Genomic DNA, 25,519 nt, shown 5'->3' on the forward strand with positions numbered 1-25,519 from the left:
AAAAAATCCTTATAAAAATGGCATTTATATTGCACAAAATTTTTTCATGGTGTAAATATATATCTGGGGAACAAGGCACTGTGTTGTTTTGCTATCCGGTCCTATAACCTCGAGGGTGTTCTTCAATCATCCTGACAAACATAAAACAGATGTTAAGAGTTTTACACTATAAAACCACATCCGATGTTTTTTGGATCATTACATTTTTTTTGACTTTATATTAAACCTCCTGATTGTTGAATAACAGGAATTGTTTGGAAGACAAAACAAATAACACATCTGTTCATAATAAACACGTTCCTAAATGAAATCTTCATGCATTTTCAACATTTGAGAGAGACTCTATACCCATTCTTCCTCATCCGCTCCCTCACCCTGCCCTGCACTTTTCCCTGTATTGTGCACATCTGTTTTGTTAGCCATTATTTTATCCGTCCACGATGCTCCTGCGTTCTCATCTCCTGCAAAGTTGCATTTCGTCACTGTACCACCATCAAGCTTGGCAAAGGAAACTAGGAACAAACAAACAGAACAGCATATGTGACCCATCCAACACGTAAATAGCAAGTTCCTGCTATTGTCAGCTGTGTGCATGCAGTACTCACAAATAAAGGGTCCATCTCCTTTAGTTTTAAGACGAATTTCTTGGTCCATCTCAAGTTCTGTTTTGTCCATCTCCGCCTCTGAGATCCAGAATGCAAATGTCTGACTTGGGCAATGCCTTGCAGTTACTTTAACCAGTTCAACCTTATTCACGATTTCACTCAGTTGGCGTTCATCAAGACAATCTGTTTCACCCTTAGCCTCCACTTCTGTAAAGATGCACACAAAAAATACATCAAGCCTTGTCCAATCAGCTACAGACTTACAAATGATATGAATATACTAGATTAGATATGCTATTATAATGACAGAAATTAAACAGGAATGTGGCAAAGATAGCACAAAATATTAGAGAATGTCATCTAGTCAGAAAGATACATTTTGATCATGATATAAAAAATTATTACTAAATTGTTAAAAATACTTTATGGATGACAAAAGAAACCATAAACAAAATATATGAATTATTAAAGGGACATTCCACTTTTTTTGAAAATATGCTCATTTTCCAGTTCCCCTAGAGTTAAACATTTGATTCTTACCATTTTGGAATCTAATCAGGCGATCTCCGGGTCTGGCACTAGCACTTATGCACAGATATGGCTAGGAACTATACTCTCATTCTGGCGTAATAATCAAGGACTTTGTTGCTGTAACATGGCTGCAGCAGGCGTAGTGATATTACGCAGTGCCCGAAAATAGTCCCCTGCTTTTGAAATTAACCAAGGGGACCATTTTCGGTCAATGCATAATATCACTACGCCTGCTGCAGCCATGTTACGGCAACAAAGCCCTTGATTATTACGCCAGAATGAGAGTATAGTTCCTAGCCATATCTGCTTAGAAAATTAGAACTTTTAATTTTCCGTCTGTCTTGGTGCACGATGTGACTACGGAAGAGTCGAGTTTTAAATAGGAAAGATATCGAGACTCTTTGGTTATTTTTAAGCGCGATGCTAATGGTCTAATCAGATTCAATGGATTATGCTAAGCTATGCTAAAACTGCTAGCGCCAGACCCGGAGATCAGCTGAATGAATTCCAAAACGGTAAGAATCAAATGTTTAACTCTAGGGGAGCTGGAAAATTAGCATATTGTCAAAAAAAGTGGAGTGTCCCTTTAAAGGTGCAGTGTGTAAATTTTAGCAGCATCTAGTGCTGAGGTTGTGAATTGCAACCAATGGCTCAGTTCACTGCTCACCCCTTGTTTTGAAACGCATAGAGAAGCTACGGGAGCCGCCACCAGAAAAACATGTCATCGTCGGACACAACTTAGTAAAAAAGTTTGTCCATTTAAGGGCTTCTGTAGAAACATGGCAGCACAAAATGGCGACTTCCATGTAAGGGGACCCCTCTGTGTACGTAGATAAAAACATCTCATTTTAAGGTAATAAAAACATAAAAGTTCTTTATAAAGAGGTCTTCATACACCTCTGATAATATAGTTTTGTATATTATTTTGCATTTCTGTACACACTGCACCTTAAAGTCACATAAGATATTTAAAAATAAATGGCCATACAATAAAGACACATTATGGCTACTTACTGAAGGATGACATGAGATAACCTGTGTTGACCTTCCTGGTTTCACTAAAGTTAGGTTCAATCTCATTTCCTTTAGCATCATATTTTCTGTAATGGATTTGTCTGGGTTTGATGTATAAAACATTATAGCGCTCCTGCAATAAACACAAATACAAAATATGAGAATAAAAAAACATCACCTTGCACTTACAAACCATTAGTAATTATATAAACATGTCTAGCTGTCTAATTACAAAGCATAGATTTTAAAACACAGCCCATACAGTTTTACTTTTTTAGGTATTGGAGTGTGTAAAGTACATGGGATTAATTATTGAGGAAAATATTTGTCATTTTTGACAAATTAAATATTATAGACCACAATAACATAAAAAACTGGCGTTGCTTTAATGAGCAAAACTTTTCCCTTCCCACTGAATTCACATACTGTTTACCTTTCTGTTGTTTTTATCTGTTAAGACATGGCGTGACATATCCACGACAGTCCCCTCTAAAATCACACCACGACCACTGCAAAGTGAAAATGGTAAGGAAAACATAATGTAAGAGGTAATGCTACTTTCTGCCAAAGTGACAGTTATAGTAACTTTTGTAGTACAGTTAACAAAAACATGTGACAGAACGATTATCTTAGTCTTTGAAATATCTCATATAAAAATATAACTTTACAGTAACTGTGGTATTTTGAAATTTGGAAATTATTGATTTGTAAGGGATCGTATGGGCTAGTTCTTTGTTTTGATATCGCTATGACTTGATATGCCGTTGTGCAGAAAGCAGGGAAATTGTTAAAAATTACCTCTGGTAAACTAATGGATCCCAGGTGGAGGACAGTTTCTCATTATGCACGGGTTTATTTTGTAACGCAGTGTTATGATAAATGCGACTCATCTTCTTCTCCCTGATACGAGTTCCGTCGAAATCTTCCTGCTACTTCCTGATAATACGTCACCATAAAATGCTCTCGTTCCCGTAATACTATCTTAAGTACGGTAATAATCGTGAGTGGACTTTGAATTTAAAGAAAGCAATATGTATACACATAGCAAAAAAAAAAAAGAAATCTAAAAAGTAACTGTTAATTTTTTGTTGTCTTTTTTTATGCGGGGACATGGGTTTCCATTATGTTTCAAGAACATCGACCATGCTCATTATTTGCGCAAATACTCGTTTCGCATCTCCAATCCAAACCCAAGATAGTTTTACACAATTTCTGTAAAAGTGAAAATATAAATACAACCAAAGTAGACCGTAAAAATCATAATTATAATTTCCGCAAAAATACCACATTTACAACATCTTATTATTTCTAAAAAATAAATAAACAAACATAAAACAGAAATATACGCCCTTTTTGTTCAAGAGTTATTACATTACAATTTTTCACAAATCAAATTATTTAACTATTTTATTTGTTGAATAAAATGGGATTTGTAATATGAATTAGTCGTTAGGAACTGAAAATAACATAACCGTGATTTATCCACTGATCTATTCACCTTATTCCGCCACGCCCCTTTTTAATTCTTCGCTCTTCCGCATTTTGTCAACAGACTTCCGCTGCTAATATGGCACAGTGCATTCGGTAGTTAGTTTGGTGGTTAGAAGATTGTTTGTAGTTCACTATAACTTTAGCGAAATTACAAATATCGCTACTGCTGTAAATGTTTTAAATTAGGAGCACGGTTAAAACTTTATACGACGCTCGGATAGTGTTATATTGTCCCATCAATCGTCTCGTGGTTAGACGATATGAAGCGGCCGCGGCAAGTAACCTGGCATATTTAATTACCTCGTCCTGTCAGGAGTTGATGGAGCAACATTAAAAATTATTAAAAGTATGTCTACCAATATTTACACAGTGATTTCGTCTTTTTTAAAGCAAATGTGCACCTTAAAGCCAGTCCAATAACTATTTCGTTTTTATGTGGTACCATGATAGAATTCATTTGCAAACTTGCCAACACTTATTCCTTCAAATCAGGAGACTTAAATCCTTTTAAGTGGAATCTACAAAGCTCACATATGATTTAAGAAATTCCTTACAGATAATATCTGATCACACTGTAAAGGTTTATATAACTGCATGGCAGGTTACATCTGATCACATAGTAAATGTTTAATATAACTGCTTGACATGTAACAGCTGATCACATTGTAAAGGTTTAATATAAATGCACAACATCTGATCACATTGTAAAGGTTTAATATAATTGCACAACATCTGATCACATTGTAAAGGTTTAATATAATTGCACAACATCTGATCACATTGTAAAGGTTTAATATAATTGCACAACATCTGATCACATTGTAAAGGTTTAATATAATTGCACAACATCTGATCACATTGTAAAGGTTTAATATAATTGCACAACATCTGATCACATTGTAAAGGTTTAATATAAATGCACAACATCTGATCACATTGTAAAGGTTTAATATAATTGCACAACATCTGATCACACTGTAAATGTTTAACATCACTGCATGACATCTGATCACATTGTAAAGGTTTAATATAAACGCACAACATCTGATCACACTGTAAATGTTTAATATTACTGCATGACATCTGATCACATATGAAGGTTTAATGTAGCTTTACAACAGGTAAAGCAAGACCACCCTGCAATTAATTAAGACACAGCTTTATCTGAGTCATCAGGAGCTGATCCCAAGTGTTTATCTGGAAGCTGTTGGTGTATGTACTGTTAAAGTGCTTGGCGACTGTGTAATGGATGCAATATCAACTCTGTGTAAAGCTGAACCAAAGATGGTTGTTTCTCAGCAGGGATATGTACATTTGTGCCAGCTCAACACATTGAAGCAGTTTCTCGGACAGGGTTTACAGGACTAGGATTTAATTATATTAGGACATTTTAGTTTTTACAAACAAACCCTACAAAAAAACAAGACTGGTGCGCATCTTGTGACAAAACAATGGCACTCATATATGTTGAGGTATGTCAGTGAAAGGTGTTTTTAAATTATTGTAGCTCAAATATTCATTTTAGCCTGGGACCAGGATAAGCCCTGTCAGGGAAACCGCACCATTGTTTTCCCATATCAGATGTAGGTTGCTTCAGGTTGAGTTGTGATGTTAAAGTGTAGTTGTGGTCAGAGACAAATGGATCCTCCCATTGTGTTTCTGCATCACAGTTTAGGAACATGTTGATTGTATCATCCTCACAGTTGTCCACTGCATCACTACACATCAATGCATCTGTGAAAACAATATAACCAAAAACATTTTTATGTTAGTATTTAAAATAAACTTGCATCAGGAGAATTAATATATAAATGGCACCCATACTTAAACAGAACAGTGTGTAAGAGAGAGATGCATTAAAAAGAGACAGTAACATTATACACACAACCTTTAACTTCAGTGTTAAATAATATGTTGTTTAATAGGTCATTATCAATATTTGAATGAGAAATGAACTGACATTCTAGCATCTGAAATCTCAGTAACTTGTAGGAATCACGTGGGCTACTGTAAGAATGCAATGTACTATAATATCTCGTTGTACTATCGTAAATATAAAAATATAGGTGGACAATTAAAACCATTCAAATAGTTTCATTTTATAAACTAACGTTACTGATCTTAAGTGTATTTGTAGAACGGACTTCACAAATCTAACTTTAGGCGAACGAGCACAAAGTTAGCTAAGATAGCTTACCTGAAACTGGCCACCTTTTCAACACCCGGCGTGGTTTAAAGTTACCGGAACATCGTAGTCGAACCTTGGGATAAGGGTATTTCTCAGTTGGCTTAAAATTGGTAAGAAAGAAACATAAAGGCGCTCGGGTGAGCTTTTTAAGCTTTAACGCGTCGCCTTCAGTCACTGCCTCAGCTGCTCATCGTCTATGCGGCCGGAAAAACGTTGACAAAATGAGCGAAATGGCGCCGCCCTTGTTGTCGTGAAAAATAAGGTGAATATAAATGACTGGATTGCGCATGACGTCACACTTGTGAAGCCCCCGCGCCGCCATGTTGGTATACCCAGATGTTCTATTAAATCAATGGACGTTGTCAGATTTTAATGATAATCACTTTACTCGTCTTCGTTTTTATATGTGAAGTTACCCTGTACATTATTACAACACAAACGTCCAAAGCATGTAAATAGTTATTTACTGAAAGTTGTACATTTTGTGTTTTAAACAGTTATTATACATTCATCTTCATTACAGTATCAGATCAGCAGACAGACCGCAGCATATTTAGTATAAATGACAATAAACGTGCTCATTCTGAAATCTAAATAAATAATCATGCTTTGTACCGTATGTGCATGCAATAATTTGCTAGTTTTGTAATTATGTTATCTAAACTTACAAGTTACCTAAACTTATTTAGAGAAATAACGCTGACCGTCACCGTGTAGCTGAATGTCAAAAAAAACTTTATATATACCCGTGTCATTAACAAATGCAACAGACACACTCACCTTAACGGTTTTTTGTCAATCCATTATCCTGGCCCATTAAAACATAAACATTGCAAATAACACCAGAATTAACAATTAATTTATGTACACATATCCTAAAAATTAACCTTGTGTAACTGATACGCTGTAAAGGGGGTAAATTTTGATCATGATTTTGAATGGAAGTCAATGACGCTCTCTGCCGGTTGGGTATACTAAGATGGCGGCTCGAACTCTGCGCTGGCTTCACCTCACGCAGTTACGTCAAGCGTTCTATGCGCAATCCAGTCATTTATATAGATCAGTGGATTTATCCCATAGAAAATATTGCACATTGTATCATTAGCCTATCTAAGGCAGAGGTTTTTAAACTTTATAATGCCAAGGACACCCAATTATGATCAACCTTTTATAATTTTATATATCTATATACTTTTACATGTATAATAAATATACATTTGGCTATTCAAATTTTATATTTTAGTTGTACTGCAGCAACTTGGACAATAAATAAATAAACTTGGACAGCTTTACAATTAATACTGCCTCAGTAAGTGAGATAAAAGGGACTAAAAACACAGAAAACGAATTTGAAAGATTAAAAGAAAATATAAACAATTCTGGGATGTATGTAGCAGGAAATAAACACAATAAAAATTATTCTTTTTTTCTCTGGATTCTTTAGGGGATTCCAGTTTTGAAACCCCCCGATCTGAGGTATATAAAAGAACAAGGCTGTATGTTTATATGTTTCCTATCATCATACATACATACATACTCTCCCCTTAATTCCTTTTAGTATTTATACTGTTTATCAATATATATAATTTTTTTTTTACCAAATATAAACTTTGAAAATATCTTATATTTATAATTATAAACATAAGAATAGCCACATATGAGAAAAATTGTTCTTTCACAATTAAATGTACAATTAACAAATGTACCTTATTGTAGACTAAACATAAAGACACCTGTACAGTAATTCCTCTTTTTCTTCTCATAAAGAAACCCTAAAATATAACTTATACTCTCAGGGCAGCCCATGTGTATTTTTCAGTCAGACACTCGCAAATACCGTTCATAAAGAAACATACTTTCTTAAATTAATGAATTAAATACACTGTAATTAAATATTAAGTCCTGGCTTTTTTGTAGTTGGTTTTGGTCTTGGACTGACCAGCTGGTCGCTTCTTTGCACTGCCTGATGGGTCTTTAGGGCGGACTGATGATCCACATTGTTGCAGTGTCCCCTGTGGAAATGTACAAGAATACACAAAGCTTATTTTACTAAATGCTATAAAATAAATTTCCAATGCTCTGTGCTACAACAGTCTGATGGTTGAGGACTGCATACATTTGATATACAAAGTTTATGTATTTTAAGTAGTTGGGGTTAATACAAGGTTAAATATAACATAAATAGTTACACAGGGTTTATGATTTTGTTTTTAATTATGTAACAATAACGATTATAAACATTCATGAATAGTCATAGTTGTGTAGCCCTTATATCTATTCACATGTATTGATCTATAATAGAAGGATGATTTGATAGTTGGTTAAATGTGTGGATAAATGTGCTGAAACAATATTCCTCTTTATTTTACAGACAGAATAGTATTGAATTATTTGTATTTAAATTTTTTAGCATTTGTTACAACCCTATGTTACAATTAATCCCACCCATGGGATAAATTAACATTAGCACTTCAGTCATTCTCAGTGTAACCGGAAGGGAACGGTAGGTTCTAGAAACAAACTTTAAGAGTTCATTTGTAGCATGTTGCTTAGGTAACCAGATGATTCAATGTGTTAGGTTGTGCCCCACTACACTCTCTGAATCAAATCACAGTAACTGGCAGTAATCTAGTCACTGTAGATAAGCTTAAATAAGCTTTCGATAACACACTTAATCTCACCACGTCTAAATCAAGTTTCCTTCTTTCATGACTGGTATGTGGACTCTGCTCTAAATCTCCACCTGGAAAAATACAAAACAATAAACATTCTCTTAGCACCATCTCAGAGGTAAACTATTCCGGATGCTGCTGTAACAGACAGGAGGTCTCGATCTAACACATTAAAACAATAGTCCAATAGTATTTAGAAAAAAAACCCAATGATTCACATGCTGAGTCCTGTGGGAGCTTTTGCAGCTGGATGTTTAACCACACATTGCGTCTTTGAGTCCATTCACCGGGCGCTTCCACCTCATACAGACGATCTCTCTCTTCTTTGTGGATCTCAAGATACTTCTCGCAAACTGCAAACAATGATCGAAACAAGCTGTTTAATATTGAAAGCCAAGTTGTAAAGGCGTCTTCCAATTTCAACCACACAAGCCGAACTGTTTTGTAAACAGCTAAGGAACTTATCGGTTCTCGATTTAATGATTAGCTTATATATACACTGATTAAACGTTACAGCTTTGATGTGCTAATTCTTACGACACATTAAGCTGATACAGGGAATTATTTGAGATTAAATCAACCAATGTTGGAAAAGTTTTCTTTAAACTTGACTGAACTTTATTATTTTAGTATCTCAACAAAAAAATGTTTTCATGCCTTGTTGAGACTAAAAATATCAAGGCATTTAGTATTTTATGTAGGGCAACATAACAAATAATGGTTTGAAGAATATCGTTTTTGTTTACATCATATATATGTGTGTATAATAATTATGTATATATGTATACATTTTTTTTCAATATATTTGTGTATATAGATGTATATATAACTTATATTATATATAAATATGAATACTTAATATAAACACATTTTTATTTTCTTAAAATCTTACATATGTATTTATATATAATAATAATAATTTACATTTATATAGCACTTTTCTGCAGCACTCAATTAAAAAAAATTAAAAAGCACATCATTTTTATACATAGTACACAAACATATATGATGTAAACAAAAACTTTTTTCTGCAAATGATTAGTTGAAATTAGTTGTTAAGCAGACTTAATTTTATCTAATCTACATCTTCACGGATTACATAATAAAATAGTAGTTATAACACTCCTTCATACCTCCATACATGCCAGGAGACATCGGAAAGCTAATTCCCAGAATCCCCTCCGTGGGTTGCGATAAGCAGAAATCCTCCAGCATCTGTAAAGCAAGACCAGTCCTTCTCCAGTGAGAGCGGACAAACACAGTGTCCAGCATGGGGAGCTGATAGCTCTGGCCAGTGTAACCATCACAAAGGCTGCCTATGAAAAGCAACACAAAGTCTTTTGCTTTAAAGTCATCACTGTTTATTGTCAAATAAATGGTCAGTGGCATGCTAGCATAGCTTTCCCGTAAAGTGGCTGAGCAAGGACCAGCAAATGACCAAAAAGCAAGTTACCCTTTTTTTTGATGGTGTAAAACCCAACCGCTTCTCCGTTATGCCAGAGAATTTTGCCATGTTCCCACAGGGAAAAGGCTGAAAAATATAGGTCGTCTTTAAGAGTCTTCTCCATAATTCCAAATATAACCTGACTGAGCAGGAACAGCACCACCCTCTCCATGACAGACTTCACCTGTGAGGAAAAGTAGTGTCAGAGCTCTCAAAATAATATTCATATGATCGTATTTTTACTCATAACGCGCATAGAAAAACATACCCTGCGTCTGAAATGTTTGTTGATCTAAATATGCTAACAATGGCCACAGAAATAACTTACTTGTGTATAGAAAAAAAAATATATAACCATGAGAAATACACTTTTTGGTACCTATATCCATAGATATGTATAAAGGCTAGATGTGTTACGGCGGAGTCTCTAACGTTATCCCCTGGCGGCCACTTTACCACAGGCAGCCCGCCCACTCGTTTAGTTTAGTTTAGTTTAATGGTGCAGGTACTTTTAAACCACCACAACTTGCTCAACCTTCCAAAAATGCCCAAACGGTCTGGTTTCTTACAAATGTTATTAACAGGGCTATAATTCTGGATGAATGAAAAAAAATATTTTTTTGTCATAGGTACATCTTTGCTGTTTATAACAAACCAGACCGTTTGAAAATCAGTAAAAAATTAAGCAAGTTATGGCCACCTAAAAGCACCTGCACCATTAAAACTCAATGCTACGAGCGAGCGAACTGCCTGTGGCAAGATGGCCGCCAAATGCGGACCTTCCACTCAATTGGCCAGCAGTGCAGGCGAGACATCTAGCCTTTATACATATCTATGCCTATATCACTTACATTTCAAAAGAGAAAAGTGTCCATCCAATGAGTGCCCATACTAAGAAAACATAAATCTTACTGAAAGGTGATTTCGGAAGGGTTTGCCACACTGACCACATTCCCGAGAATTACTCACTAACACAAGTCCATGTCTGGATTTGTCTGACGTCTTCAAAACATCACCAATGGCCCACCATTTGCCGTGCAAGTACACAGCAACCACTAAAAATGTAGGTTATCCAAAATACCAGAATTACAGGAAATAGTGTAAATGAGAAGAATACTGCAGAAGGCTACAAACCTTTGGTTTCATCCTCAGGCATGTGTAGAGCAAGAATGAAATATGGCATGTCACCATCACTCAGAAAAGCAAGTCGACCAATGTTTTTACAAGTTACTTGCACCTAAAAATGGGCAATAAAACAATTATCAATTTTAAATAAGAAACTCAAATAATGGATCTCAAACGTATCCAATATATATTTACGTTACAGGCACTGACTACATAGACAGCTTAAATTTTAAGATAGTTTAAAGTGTTTGACTTGCGCAGCACTGTGCAGACGGATCAGCGTATGACATCACCGAGCTTTCGATTCGCTCTCGCGATACTTTGACGTCATACGCCGAACAGTATGCACAGTGCGTGAGATTATTAATAATCCTTTCTTGTTTTGGAAGTGATTTTGTAGTAGGCTACATACTTTCTCTCCATTAGAAAAGATGTGCGGCATGGCACCGTCTGATTTAACACTCGACAGGTATTCTTCACATCCTGCATTTAACTCGCCATAATGTCGTACCGGTAGATCCACCGGGTAAAGATCACCTACAAAGACAACACCTGTTTACGTAGTTAACGTTACGCATTTAACTACACGACCATGCATTTCCATCACAGAATTTAGACTTTCTACATTTAGAAACAACAATACGAGATTGCCATGTGGAATAAAAAGCGCTCCACTAACGTTAATGATTTAAGATGACACAACAACAACAACAACTGCGTTTGACAGTCTGTCAGTGCGACGGTCACATACTAAACAGTACGTCCAAATAGTTGCAAACCCCTTCTAAAATTGTTATAACTTCAATTTAAAATTATTTTTGTGATTTTCTTATAAATCTTACCTTCTAATCTATTCCCGAAATTAGAGCTGGATTCCATTTTGAAACTTGAACTTTGACTGCGTCTAAACAGAAACAGCGCCATCTGGTGATTAAAGGACAAATTGATGTTTTTCTGTTGGAATAATAGTACAATATTAAAAATACAACATGTAGTATAATAAACAAAAGGTTTTTAAGGAGATTATTCTTTTAATAAATGTCATGTAAAATTTACCCAAAAGTGGTAATTTGCCCATATTTTACTCACCTTCAAGCAATGCACATATACATAGCAGTGTGCAGTTATGGTAAAATTATGAGTCACTCAAGTAATGCCATAGAAATTCACTTGATCAGGGCTAGTTATGCAAAATTCTCTGACCAGGTAAACCAGACCGCTTACCTTTTAAGGCACTGTTCAATAATTTGACTCTGGAAATGCAGCACAGGGACCAGAGCGTGCACAGGCATCTAATGTTCCCTTCAAAATCTGCTTGCCTATCACACAGTATAAAGTGGTATCTGTTGTATATAATTCTGTTAAAGGGGACTTTTTTAAGATGTAAAATAAATCTTTGGTGTCCCCAGAGTACATATGTGAAACTCTCGCTCAAAATACCATATAGATAATTTATTAGCATGTTAAAATTGCCAATTTGCAGTTGTGAGCAAAAACATTCCGCTTTTGGATGTGTCCTTTTAAATGCAAATAAGCTGATCTCTGCACCTCTGCAGCAGTGGCAGCCAGTGACGTCTTTTTTCAGGGGCGCTCGATGCAAAGTTCATCACAACATGTATGTGGCCCGTCATGTGAGTGTTTCATAATTTCAAAATAAGTGATCTGCGCGTTGAATTATCCTATGTGCAAAAATTGTCTTGTCAAAATAAGTGCCTGCTGCAGACGCGTCTAAAGCTAACCATCTTCAGTTATTATGATGCCCAAAGACTTCTTTTATTTTGAAGCAGTCTTTGCATGTGATATTCACACCGTCCACAAGATGGCAACAACACCACACACGCACATTTTGGTGCAGCTGTCATTGAGTACTTTCCTTAGGCAATGGTTTTTATAATAACCTAATGATATTTTCTATCTCATAAACCAAACCCTCACAGAAAAATTCTGCGTTTATTTTTAAAAATACAGGTATAAAGACCAGAAACATGAGTATTTTTCAAGACAACGAGTTCTCATAATGTGGATCAAACCAGTACACACAAACATCCTTAATTATGTTTTTTTGCATTTATATTACATTCTTTCAAACCATTCTTTGTTGTTCTACAAATACTAGATGTTAAAGTAAAGAAGGTTATTTTAATTACACAAAATGTAAATATTTGTATTCATTTTGTATTGAATTTTTTTATAGGTTTAATAGAAACTGCACTCCTCCTTCCATTAAATTCCTTTGAGACTTCACTGTAAAAAGTGAAAAGTTGGATCAACTTAAATAAATGATTGGTAACACCTAAAAAATTAAAAATTTTTTCAACATAAATTTTTCACTTAAAGTATTTTTACCTTAAACATATAAGTTGAAAAACTTATTTTTTAGGTGTTACAATTGAAGTACTTTTTTCAGTTAATCCAACTTTTCACTTTTTACAGTGTCTGTATTACTACTGCAGTCATCATAATGCAGATTCTCAGTCGCCCCTGCATTGAAAAATGTATTCCCCGTCAGTTTTATTTCTTTCTTCCTTCTCCATTACCCAAAAACCACCAACTTCCCACTGAAAAATTGCAGACATTTTTGAAATTCCATTCACTCGTAAAGACTAACTGGGAATGTTACATTTGTTTTTGTAAAGCTGAGAGTTTATCCTCTTAAGGGACTGACTGTCACTCGGCTGTTCAACTAACAGAGATATTTGGCATAATAGCAAATATTGCAAACACAAATCAGACAAAAGACCTTTAAACCAAAACACCTCTGTGGTTTCATAAGAACTTTCAACAAAGTCTGTCCTTACTTTGCACTCATAGTTTTTTTGCATACCAGTAAGTCTGACACATGTTTGCTTTTCTTGCTTTTGTCATCAGACAATTGGTACAGGATTCCTAGACAGTCTTCAGTCCGTGTCACATGTTCAGATCTTACAAGAGGATTATAACTTTGGTCTTGGCTATGCTGAACCGTGGCCTACTTTGTAACCCATGAAAGATGACACTGACAAAAATACTGTTATTCACACTCCTGTTGACTCCGAGGGCTACAAATATTTTGGTAAACAAATGTTAGCCTTAGCTTGACCTTTTTAAAAGCTTTGCATTTGTAAAGCAATCGAGAAAGGTAGTATTTGTTATAAATATGAGAAAAAATAAATATTGTATGCTATACAAAATAATTCTGAAAGAAAATATTATCACTTTAAATCATCAGTGCTGGATACTAATGATAATCTTAAACTCAGAAAATAACTGCTAATAGATAAATCCTGGTTACTGTTTATGTGACAACACAACAATGCAATCAACAAATCAAGGTTAAGCTACCACACTAACCCCCTTTTCTTTTACCAAAAAAGTCTCAAATTAGTATTTTCTTAGAGATACTTTTTAGCAATTTCGAAACTATGTGCAAACAAAACTTTTTTTTTTTTTTTGCTGGGTGCATTGCAGCAAGCACATCTAAAAATGTTTACCCAAACAGTCCAGACACGAGGAATGTCTCAACTTTACAAAGAGAGAAAACAAATACTTGATAGTCAGTGATCATGCACAATAGAAATGTCTGGGCTCATGTTTTTTAAGGACATCTGGAACAACAATACATGTTATCAAACAAGGCTATGCTGCAAGGCAACAACATATTGCATCCCCCCTTTCCAATTCTGCTTTCTATTACATGTCCCTTGCCTCATAGCTCCCTTTACTTTCAGTTTAATGATTTTCAGGAATGTTTCTCTATTCACCTAAACATAATTGTCGCACTCTCACCCAAATTTCTTTCCTGCCAGAGCTTGAGCAAAATGAGAAACAAACAGCATGTCAGTTGTTATTGTGGGTGGTAAACACTTTTGCTTGCATACACTGTAAAACCTTAAAGTTAACTCAACTCAAACCACCTAAGGAAACCGGTTGCCCCAAACCACCTAAGTTTCCAAACACATAGATTTGAGCACCGTGAATTTAAACAAATTGAGTCATATGCAGTTATGCACCCACACTCAAGTTCACACTACTTAAAATAAGTGCATAACTGCACATGACTCAAGTTCACAGTACTCAAATGTATGTGTTTTAAAATTGAAATGGTTTAAGGCAACCGGTTTCCTTAAATGGTTTGAGTTAGGTTAACTGTTAGGTTTTACAGTGTACAAGTCCCGGTCTAAAATGAAACCAGAACTCTTGATGTGAAACCAAAATTAGGACAGAATTCATATTTACAGACAGACCTGCCATTTACATTAGCTATTGGTGACCATATCCGTTTTATCTTTATCTAGCTTACAAAAGAAGAAGTTTGTTTGGCCGGAGGTAATCGGAGCAGCAACATTCTTGTGTCTCAGCTTTTGATGGAGCATCTTTAACCTAGGTGACAGGAATGTAGATAAGTAGAAGTGCCTATTCTTTAACTATCATTTAAGACAATAACAAAGTCGGTATGTATGTACAATGGTCTTTACATAGGTTAATACAATACATACTTATGTAATCTCTCAGGAATTGACAATTCACAACGACAAATTTAGAAAGAGAGAATTAAGGATTTTTATGCATAGTGCTTAAAATTTTTGGTACAAATAATCTGGAATAAAAAGCATGCAAAGGATTTGTTTATTGTCCTGTGATGAATGAGAAATGCCGCTTTTTGACATATGGAGGCGCCAAACGCAAAGTTGCATATCGGAAGATACAAGAAGTTCAATAAAAGAAACAATTGTTTTTAATAGTATTTATTATGTTAGGAATCATGTTTTTTATTTTATAAAAAAGTTTTTATTCCTATAGAAAATTGAGTAAGTACCGGAGTAAATCTTAAAATAAATATTTAATGGCCTATCAATAATAATAGCCTAAATAAAAAATATTTTATTTTATTTTATTTTAAAATTGCTGAACTTAGTCTTTGGTCTTTACATTAATGTTAATGTTTAAATTGTTTTTAGAGACTTAAACATCGGTATTTAAGTTGTTTGTCCATTTTAAATTAGTAATTTTACACAAAGGTTTATTTTTTAGCAAAAGTTAAAGTAGGTTCAACGGAGATGCCTCCAGTGCATCATGTTGAATTGATGATCGTAATTGTAAATCCGTTCCTTCTCTATGAATGAAATTCTATTACGGGATTTCCTTTTAGCTCATATAGGCTCTATGTCATTGGTAAAATATGTGCACATTGAAAATGTGGTACTGGGTAAGAAATTGAATGTTGCGCATTTTGTTATAGTTGCAGCTGAACATCCGGATCAGGTAAACATTAGGATTATTAATCCCAAATTGTATCAACATCTCAATGGACGTAAACCACAGGAGGCTATTCAATTTATCCTTCCAGTATTTATTGATTGAAATAGGAGCAGGCAATTAACTGTACATTCACTACAGGCTATTCTTAACTACAAGTCTGCACTCATATTAACTATATTATCATCACTAATGTCAGTCATTTTTTAAATTCTTTATCTTTTAACATTCAAAATTAACAAAACTCTTTTAAAATTAAAACAACAGCTGTGCATTTAAAAATACTTAACATGTCCTGTTTAAAAAATAAAATATTGTTCCTTTAACATTTCTTTAAAAGTTAATGGTCTGGTTTGTGATTGATTATTTAGCTGACTAAAATCGTTTTTTATTTACGTCAACAACATGTACTCTGTTATGGTTTCCAAACAGTTTATTATTAAGTAAGTATTATGATTACTTAGAAAATTAAATTGTATTACATTTAATTCTAGATATAAGATTCTTAATTGTGAATGTCTGCATGAATATTATTCATTTGGGAAGGTAAAATAAGTCTGCTTTTGGATATCCAGTTGGTTTCAATGCCTAAATGAAAAATGCTTATATATGTAGCATTTTTCACAGTAAACCTTTTGAAATTAGGGGTAAACTTTTCAATATGAAGTTTGTTAAAGGCCACAACAAAGGCTCAAAACAAGTAAAATTGATTTTATAGCAGTATTAAATGTCATGAGTTAAAACAAAAAAAGCTAAAGGACACAGAAAACTTCCAGTTGTACTGATCAAAATCCCTTCAGACTCACAAGAGATTGATTGTGAAAAAAAATGTCAAACTTTAGGCCAGTGGTTCTCAAACTTTTTTGCCATGCAACCCCCCTTGTGTGGGGTGCATCCTTCATGGCTACCCCAAATAAAAATTATGACATAAAACTTAAATTTTAAATTAAACAAAACATTTAATTACACCAAAGTGCTGTTGGTAAGAAGCCTTATTTTTCTTAGGTTTAATTACAGAATTTATGATAAATTGAAGTATTTTATAAAATGTCATAAAACTGGGGTCCAGTTTGAGAACCACTGGTCTAGGCTATTTCAATTATTATAATTATTGTTAAGAATAAGTTTATATGAAATAAATGTACATTTACATGGAGTGAATATAACATTTCCAAGTAAATATTATTGTTGCAGATATTATATGGCATATTTTGTTTATAATTTTTTTCCTCACCTTGATAGGCTATTTACGAGAAAATAGCGTGTTGGCAATCATACTTGCGAGAAACTGGCGCAAACAAGTTTACTTACGAGAAAGTATAGCGCAAACATGGTAAGGAAAGGCATCTTTCTTCTGTGGAGCGGGTCGGTTCCATTGGTCCACCGATCCATTCCATGTTTTCGGATGTTCTAATGCTTCGTGTTCTGTGTATATTTGTGTGAGAGAAGCCGAGTCTTGTTTACAGCGGTGATTTTACGGAGCGCGGACCATCAGGAGAGTCTGGTCGTCGCGAAGGAATCCAAACGACGTCGTGGAAACCTACGAATCAAACACGCTATTAACTCAAAGATCATCATTTTATAGTGCGAAAAAAACAAATTCACGCTTGGGAGCTGCTCACTCCTGCACCTCGAAAACGGATTTTTTTCCCTTACCGCAAAACAGAGCGACAGTGAGAGCGCGTGAAGGCGGTAGGGGAGGGTGAGCCGGGGGTAGTTGCAGTTGGTGAGACCATTTTTGTCCTGGCGGATATTTTGGATCGAGCCCCGTCGTGAGGCTTTATTGCGTGTTTCATTCATACATATATGCGCTGTCCGAGTCGTCGCGGGCTTTAAATCAGACAAGCAATTTCTGTGTACATCGATATAGTCTGATTCATCAAATTGGCACAGGGACATTTGCATACCGTGTTTTGTCGTAAGAGAAACCGCTAGTTTAGCTCGACGTACTGCGCGTCCCTCTCGGGTTTTCAAGAAATGGAGGCTGAAGATGCAGATTATCGCTTGAGTGAAAATCGTGGTTCCGCTGGTTTATTAGACACGACTGCATCATTGCATTGCTGGCAAGAATAACAAGATGTTTTGATTTATCTTGAAGGAAGCTCAAATAATTACTACCAGATATAGTTTATCTAACGTTACTCTCTCCTTGCCTCCCGTTATCTTCACGAGTGGAACTATCTTCTCATCATCAAAAGCGGATTCTTGTGGACTTTTTACTTGGTTTAAAGAATCGGCGCATTTTGCTGCATTTTATTGCGTCACGACCTTTATATTTTTGGGGAATTTAAGTAATACATTAGGAATGAGATCTGGAACAGCGAGGGATGTTTGGACCTTATTTTGGGGTCCTCTGCTGTTTCTCCTCACCATTTGCTCGTGGTCTACGCATGGAGAAGGTAAATGAGGATTTATGCTTTTTTATGTGAATATAAAATAATTCATTTTATCAACAATTTGTATTTTGTTTTTCTTGTTTGTTTCATTCATTGTTTTAGTGCGTTTATGTACACATAGGTTGCTTATGGCTATGTGTGCTGGGGATGAGTTCATCAGCATGCACGTTTTTAGATGTTCCGTCCAAATTGAGCGTTTCAAAACGTGGGCCTTGTCATACACGACCTTAAAATTAATACGTGAATTACTACCTACAAATATACAATTAAATATATAAAAAAACAAACCTTCAGACACAGGCCAAGTATGTTTAATTCTACAGTCTATAGGCCCATCAGTTAATTGTTGTGATGCTGAATGCGTTGTAAGTCTAGTAAGCTCTTTGAATTATACATGATTCAGATCAAGTTGATATTTAGAGGTTACATGAGCATGTTCCTCTTAGTTTAAAAGGGACATGTCATGAAAATCTGACTTTTCCACGTTTAAGTGCTATAATTGGGTCCTCGGTGCTTTTAGAAACCTAGAAAATGTGAAAAAGATCAACCCAGTAACTAAGTTTTGGTAAACAATTCTCTGATAGCCAAGCATGAACTCTCACGAGCATTTAACACACAGTCTAGGCTAAATTTAGTTCGAGACAGTAAGGTTTGATACGTTATAGTAAGATTAGTAAAGCCACGATTGTCACGCAGTCAGGAAAATGCGCGAGGAGAAACTAAACACTGACTACGTGTTTTCTTACGTTGTGCAATATACCCACGAGGCTCATATAGTGTACTTGCTTTAGGACTGTGACTTTTACACAGGGTTCAACTGTTGCGTACATTTGTTATATTTTAACGCTTGGAAATTAAAACTTGTAACGCAGTGCAATTTTGGCATAACCTAATATATCACCTTTATAAGCCAGTGACTGATTTAGTTAACTAAATACTTATATAACAGCATTTCTTCTTCCTTTTTTGGTTGTTTTTATTGGTCTTTATTTGGTAGTCATAAATATGTTGTGTAGTATTCCTTACTAAACTTAACCACACTAAGCATAGTTACCAAAATTTCATAGTTACAAGAATTGTTGGCGTTACTGCCATACGTAATAAATGTCATTTATTTAGTGTTTTTGCTTTTGATTTATTAACATTAACTGCGGTAACTATGATGTTTTACTGTAAAATCTCTGTAGTTGCTAGGGAATATTTGGTTTAAACATCAACAGATGGTTATGTTAATGTTTTTTTATGACAAAAATTTTAAAAATCTTACACTCAAGAGCTGTAGGAAATAAAATCAAACCTTACAATTTTAAAAAGAATTATGTAAAAGCAAAACACCCATCCCGCAGGGTTTGGCAAGACTATTTGGATTAACTGATTATTTTACTACCAAACAAAATACAAATTGTTTACAACAAATTGTTTAAATCCAAATTAGACCAGTACTTTTTTTAAAAGGATTATTCCCAAAAAGTGCATAAGTTGGACCCCCTTAAATGTTGTATAATTAGGATTTTTTTGTTGGCATTTATAAGCGCATTCTTGTATGATTTTGTGTGTTTTTCTTGTATTTAAACATAGTAGTGCTTTTTATCAGACACATTTTAAATTAGGATGTTTACAGTGTGAAAGAGTAAGCCAGGGATTTAAAATTTTCTCACTTCTTTTAACTGGCACATGAAGCAAGAGAAAGGTGTGTCAGAAATGCTATGGTCTACGTGAGCTTCAGCACCCAGTCAGTAATATGGACAGCAACTGGACAGTGTGGGATTTTTGCTCAACTGACCATTCCTGATGTACATCACAAGCCCTTATTTTATCATAAAATTGCATTAGAATGTAAACCTGGACCCATCAATCATTGGAAGTGGCCCTCTCAGTGATCTCTGTGTTTTTACATGAGGATGAAAGATGTTTTTGATGACAGCATGATGTTCCTTTTGTCATTTCTGTACCATTTAAGTCTTTCCACACTTTACAAGCATACTGTAGAATGTATTTTAATAGACCTGCAGCCTATATATCATCAAATGCCTAATAGTGATTGTTTGGGTGTTGCATTGTAGAATAATGAAGGTGAATTTAAACCCTAGAATGGCCCACATTTACATTCAAAAGGAGTTAGGGCGCATTTCAAGGCCATTGACCGGAGTGGCCAGTCCCACATCCAGGCCATTGTGAATATCAGGGGGGTCTGTTTCTCAGCACCCTGCAGTGCCCAGGACCACTGGCCCTATAGAGAGAATTGGGTGGGGGGATAAGCTCTCACTCTTGGACTCCGTCATTCCATTGTCCTGTGCGTCTCTCTTATAATTTGTCGCATAGACGCATAACTGACCTCCATGCGAGCAAAAAGTTTCATATAGCTCTACTTCCTTTTTTACTGTCTGTCCAGTTTCATTCCACTGATGTGATGTTTTATTACTTCAAAGTTATTAAGATGACTTAAGATCATTTGATGACTGGCCGTAAATTATTATTATTATGGTAATGCGGCACGACACGATGTGGAGTGCATATATTTTCAAATAATTAAAAGGACCTAAGTCAATTATTCCGCTTATACCACGTTACCATTGACATTGCTCTGGTGGTTATTTTTAAGGTATATAACAAGTTAGGTGTGCGTAAATAATGCATACCTGTGGCACATTTCTCAACCAATCAGAATAAAGTATTTAACAGCCCTGTGGTATAATGCAGAAAAAATCATAGCTTCCTGATTATTACTTAAAATTCTCAGCATTGAGTTTTTTTTTTGTTTAATGTAAACACTTATTCTTTATGAAAGGAAAAGCTTGTAAAATATTCCATCTTAAAATAAATGACCATGCTCCATTTGAAAATCTTTCTTTGGTCTTTGTATCCTTTTCATTTTAATAATCTGGTAAGACTAATAAAATGTAATTTAATTCACCACAGTAAACTTTCCATGCCATTTCTTCCAAGTATATGGCAAACAAGACTCTATGGTTCATTGAGAGAGGTAGAGAGAGAGGAGAAACATGAGGTTTGAAAATAGAGCATGTAAAAATACACAAGCGAAGGAAACAGGCATGGTTTTGTTGATTTGAAGAGTAGGGAGTTTGTGAACTCTTTTATTGGGCTTAGCTGTTCACATGGGCGGCCTCTGGACCGCCCGGCAGCAGAGCGCCGGTTACCGCTTCAGACTCTGTCTGACTCTTGGTATTATAAGAAAAGTTCTATTAAGGGCCAGCCTTCTTCATAACTTTGAACCTTGTACTCCTGAGCTCAAACCAAGATGTGTCTCAGAGTCAAGAAAAATGTATTCAACTTAAGTTGTTCAATACCACCCACATCCTCATCCATAGACATTAATTTCTTTGGGCGCACTCACACTATCCAAACCAGCGTGATTGTCCCCCCCACTCAAACTGTAATTTTATAGATCCGAGCCCAGGCACGCTTTCGTCATTAGGATGCGATTATTTTGAACAAAGCAGGCAGTAAAGCGTTCTCTTAACACTGATATCCATCGTAATGTCTTGTGTTTTTTATTTGGAGTCATTTGGTGCGCGATGACACACAGCCCTCTCACATGCCTATAGTTGGTCTGTCGCTTATGGAGTTTAGACATTTACATAAGTTTTTACGAAGGCAGATCAAGGTGGGTCGCCGCTCAATTGACGTCTCTTTTTGAAACTTAAAAATATAAGTTGACTCAAAAAAAGTTGTGTAAAAACTGTTGTGTCAACTAATATTGTTAAGTTGAATTAAACCAAATGCGTTCCGCCCCTGAGCCCAGTTGAACTGCGTTTCAGCCCTCTAGTTTGATTAGCAATCACACTAGTCAAACGAACCAGGCTTTGGGGGTCAAACGCGCCTGGGCGTGGTTTGGTTTGGATAGTGCGCCCTTTATGTGTAGCCACATCTCCACAGGCTTAAATGTAAAACATTAGATGCAGCCGTTGATCTGTGATTTCAACAGTGTTCATTGGCTCTGAAAGGCAAGATGAGAGGGCTGTCACTAAGGTGAAACATTTTGGGGAAGTTTGGGGAATTTTTGGTTATTTCATGGCCCATCTTTGCTTTCTTTGGTATGTGAAATTCAGTGTTGCTCATTCTTCTGGTGACTAAAGGTGCCCACACACTATGCCACACACTTTGCTGTGTCAGACACAAACACAAATATTTCAGCATTTTTTTTCTTCGTTTTTTTGCAGTGATGAAGAATGAGAAATGTTTAACTCTTACTGGATTGCATGAACATAAGCGTCTGTTGGCTTTGTCTCCTGTATCCTGTGTACTTTGTTAAATTGAAATGACTTCTGGAAAAATATATATATATATAAAAAAATGAAATGTTGGGTTTAATTAAAAATAATATGTCAACAGGTTCCACACAATTTGTTTAGGTAATCCCAACAAACAATAATTTAGTTCATTTTACAAAAGAAGTTTAGGTAAACTTAACAAACCTTTGTAGAGTCAACAAATTAAAGTTAACTGTAAACATAAAAAATGTAATTAACTCTTTCCCCGCCAGCGTTTTAAAAAAAAGTTGCCAGCCAGCGCCATCATTTTTCATGATTTTCACAAAATTTTGCCTTCCAGAAAATGTTCTTTAAATATATAAACAAACAATATTTCAGATGAAAGAACAGACCCTCTGCTTTCAAAAAAAAAAAAAAAACGTTTCATCCTACCTTCATTAGTTCTCTTGTAATCACCTCTCAAACATGGGTAGGTTTCTTCAAAAACACCCAATTTTGAGCAAAAAGCTGAGATAATTCCATTTTTGCGAAGGACTTTTGATGGAGATCAGATGCAGAGCGATCTTTAAAACATACACGGAGTTCTTTCTCTTTCACATGAGGCGCTACTTCCGGGTTGTATAAGTTGCGGGGAAGCGTTTTCTCTTAATTGACGAGATATCTCGTCAATGGCGGCGAAAGAGTTAATGATGACACAAAATTTGAATTATGCCATTTTATAAACGCCAACTTTTTAAATTAAAAATTAAGTCCACTTTTTTTTTATTACAGTTTATCAAACATATCACAAACATATTTGAAATGCAATGTAACATTCCAAACCGTTTGTTTGTTTGTTTTGTTCTAAAATATATCAAAACAAGTTCATTGACTCATATTTGGCCACTTATTACTCACGTACCTATCCAATGGTGCTACACTTCTGCAAGAGGGTGCAAGAACGACAAAAACCCATAATACACTGCAAAATCCTCAGCCAATGAGATGCAAGTCTGTATTGGTTTTATTAATCTGTTACTTTTATGCAACAATGCTATGTTGGCTGAACAAATCATTTTTAAGTAAAGCTGATAAAACGCACTTTTTTTATTTAATGAACTATATTAAAAAAATTATTTAACAAAGTGAACTTAAAGTTATCACAACATGAAAGAATTATGTAAAATTGGCAAACGTGAAAGTTCATTTTTATTTTGAGGAACCAAAAAATAGTTTTGTGAATGCAAAAATATTATTAATCAAAGTTTTATTGAAATTTATTGATCAAAATTATGATGTTGATATTTTTTTTTCCTACTGGCCTAATTATGTAAAAATGTTACTGACTATAAATCAAAATACTTTAGTATTGAAGTCAAATTTGCCCATAGAACGTTTTATCGGACACACAACCGTTGCCCCTGAACCGAAGTAAACTTCCGGTCTGTATTTTTTTATCGGTCTAGCTAGTGGCTAAACTGATGTCTAAAACAAATACCTTGTCAAAATAAAATGTTTTAATTTGCTAAAGACTCTTTTTGGCAGCCAGGCAAGAATTCAAGCACCTATATACATTGTTATGCATTATATATTGCATTTAATGTTACACAGTTAGGTATGCTCCGTGTAAAAGTTGATACGTATTAGATATGATAACGGAAGTAATCATTTATTTCCCTTGTTATCAGAAATAAACTGCTGTAAAATGACTTCTGTGTGGAAGTCTACCAGAAGTTGCATTTAGACCACAAAAGCCATTTGTTTATGTTGCTGCTGAAACCGTCTGTAGGGTGTACAAAGTAGAGGTAAAACTATATACATTTGACCTCAATACCGTGGTATCTTACGCTTCGTATTTCTTTAGTGCTTGCACGCCCTTCACATCTTTTCCTATGACTCAAGCTCACCCTGTAGTGACCAACGGTCTCCTCTTATTATTTCTGTCTTCATTTTATAGTCTCCTCAGCCCTTGTTCTGGCTCTGCCGATTCGTGCTTCACCCCCGGTGTGGGAACATTCGTGCTTCACCCCCGGTGTGGGAACGTTCGTGCTTCACCCCCGGTGTGGGAACGTTCGTGCTTGCTCATCCGGCGCACGTCTGAGTCACTCCTGCTGCCCCTGAATTTGAGTCACTGCGCTAGTGCATTTCTTTATAGGAGCGTGAAAGGTTGAACAGTCTTACAGCTTCAGTAAGCTGCTAGATGGGGTATATGTTGCTAAATTAAATGTTAAAGTAGGCTGTCAGATTATCTGCCTGTGCAGTGACCACCCATAGTCCATCAAACATGAGGAATGTGCCCACATTGTTACCTGTTTATGACTTTTTTGTGTTTTGTAATTTAATATTTTATTTTTAAGAGTAATATATTAGCTTTTAAACTAAATTGATAGGTGGAATAAATGAATTGGGGGGTTTTGGAAAAAGATGTTTCATCCTGTGAAAAGCTTATAAATAGCTGAGTTTGCATATTAAGCCGATGTAAGCACAAGTATAATAACAGTTTAAACTGCATTCTTTAACTTTAATAACTAAAGATACACAGATTCAAACTCCAACCGTGAATATAAAGTAATTAGAAGTTTTCACATGTTGTTACATGTGGGTGTG

At 35.3% G+C, this 25,519-nt stretch overlaps 3 protein-coding genes across 6 annotated transcripts in view; 1 reads left to right on the forward strand and 2 right to left on the reverse strand.

Moving 5' to 3' along the window:
• Window positions 1-14: 14 nt before the first annotated feature.
• arpin (actin related protein 2/3 complex inhibitor) lies at window positions 15-3,200 on the reverse strand. Its single transcript, XM_055173339.2, has 6 exons — window positions 2,949-3,200; window positions 2,584-2,659; window positions 2,151-2,283; window positions 606-812; window positions 349-512; window positions 15-131 (listed from the first exon to the last, which is right to left on the reverse strand). The coding sequence occupies exons 1-6, from the start codon at window positions 3,038-3,040 to the stop codon at window positions 123-125; spliced, it is 681 nt and encodes a 226-aa protein (XP_055029314.1). The 5' UTR covers window positions 3,041-3,200; the 3' UTR covers window positions 15-122.
• fam169b (family with sequence similarity 169 member B) lies at window positions 2,602-18,097 on the reverse strand. 2 transcript variants are annotated; one of them, XM_073853599.1, is made up of 11 exons: window positions 17,617-17,750; window positions 11,913-11,994; window positions 11,483-11,607; window positions 11,080-11,182; window positions 10,915-11,000; window positions 9,955-10,129; window positions 9,635-9,817; window positions 8,720-8,854; window positions 8,511-8,572; window positions 7,769-7,841; window positions 2,602-2,659 (listed from the first exon to the last, which is right to left on the reverse strand). In XM_073853599.1, the coding sequence occupies exons 1-11, from the start codon at window positions 17,695-17,697 to the stop codon at window positions 2,646-2,648; spliced, it is 1,119 nt and encodes a 372-aa protein (XP_073709700.1). In that variant the 5' UTR covers window positions 17,698-17,750; the 3' UTR covers window positions 2,602-2,645. The 2 variants fall into 2 exon arrangements, with proteins under 2 accessions (XP_073709700.1, XP_073709699.1); XM_073853598.1 differs by lacking the exon at window positions 2,602-2,659 and adding an exon at window positions 17,962-18,097 and having other exon boundaries at window positions 6,984-7,841; window positions 17,617-17,845.
• igf1ra (insulin-like growth factor 1a receptor) overlaps window positions 15,417-25,519 on the forward strand; it is a 123,729-nt gene continuing 113,626 nt past the window's right edge. For 2 of the 3 annotated variants that reach the window (XM_055173321.2, XM_055173322.2), the window contains exon 1: window positions 18,174-18,704. In XM_055173321.2, coding sequence (XP_055029296.2) covers window positions 18,611-18,704 — 94 coding nt within the window. In that variant the 5' untranslated portion in view covers window positions 18,174-18,610. Of the gene's footprint in view, window positions 15,434-18,173; window positions 18,705-25,519 lie in introns of those variants that run through there. The other variant, XM_055173323.2, reaches the window with a different exon arrangement.

This window comes from Misgurnus anguillicaudatus, chromosome 15 (assembly GCF_027580225.2).
Source record: "Misgurnus anguillicaudatus chromosome 15, ASM2758022v2, whole genome shotgun sequence".
Lineage (NCBI taxonomy): Eukaryota > Metazoa > Chordata > Actinopteri > Cypriniformes > Cobitidae > Misgurnus > Misgurnus anguillicaudatus.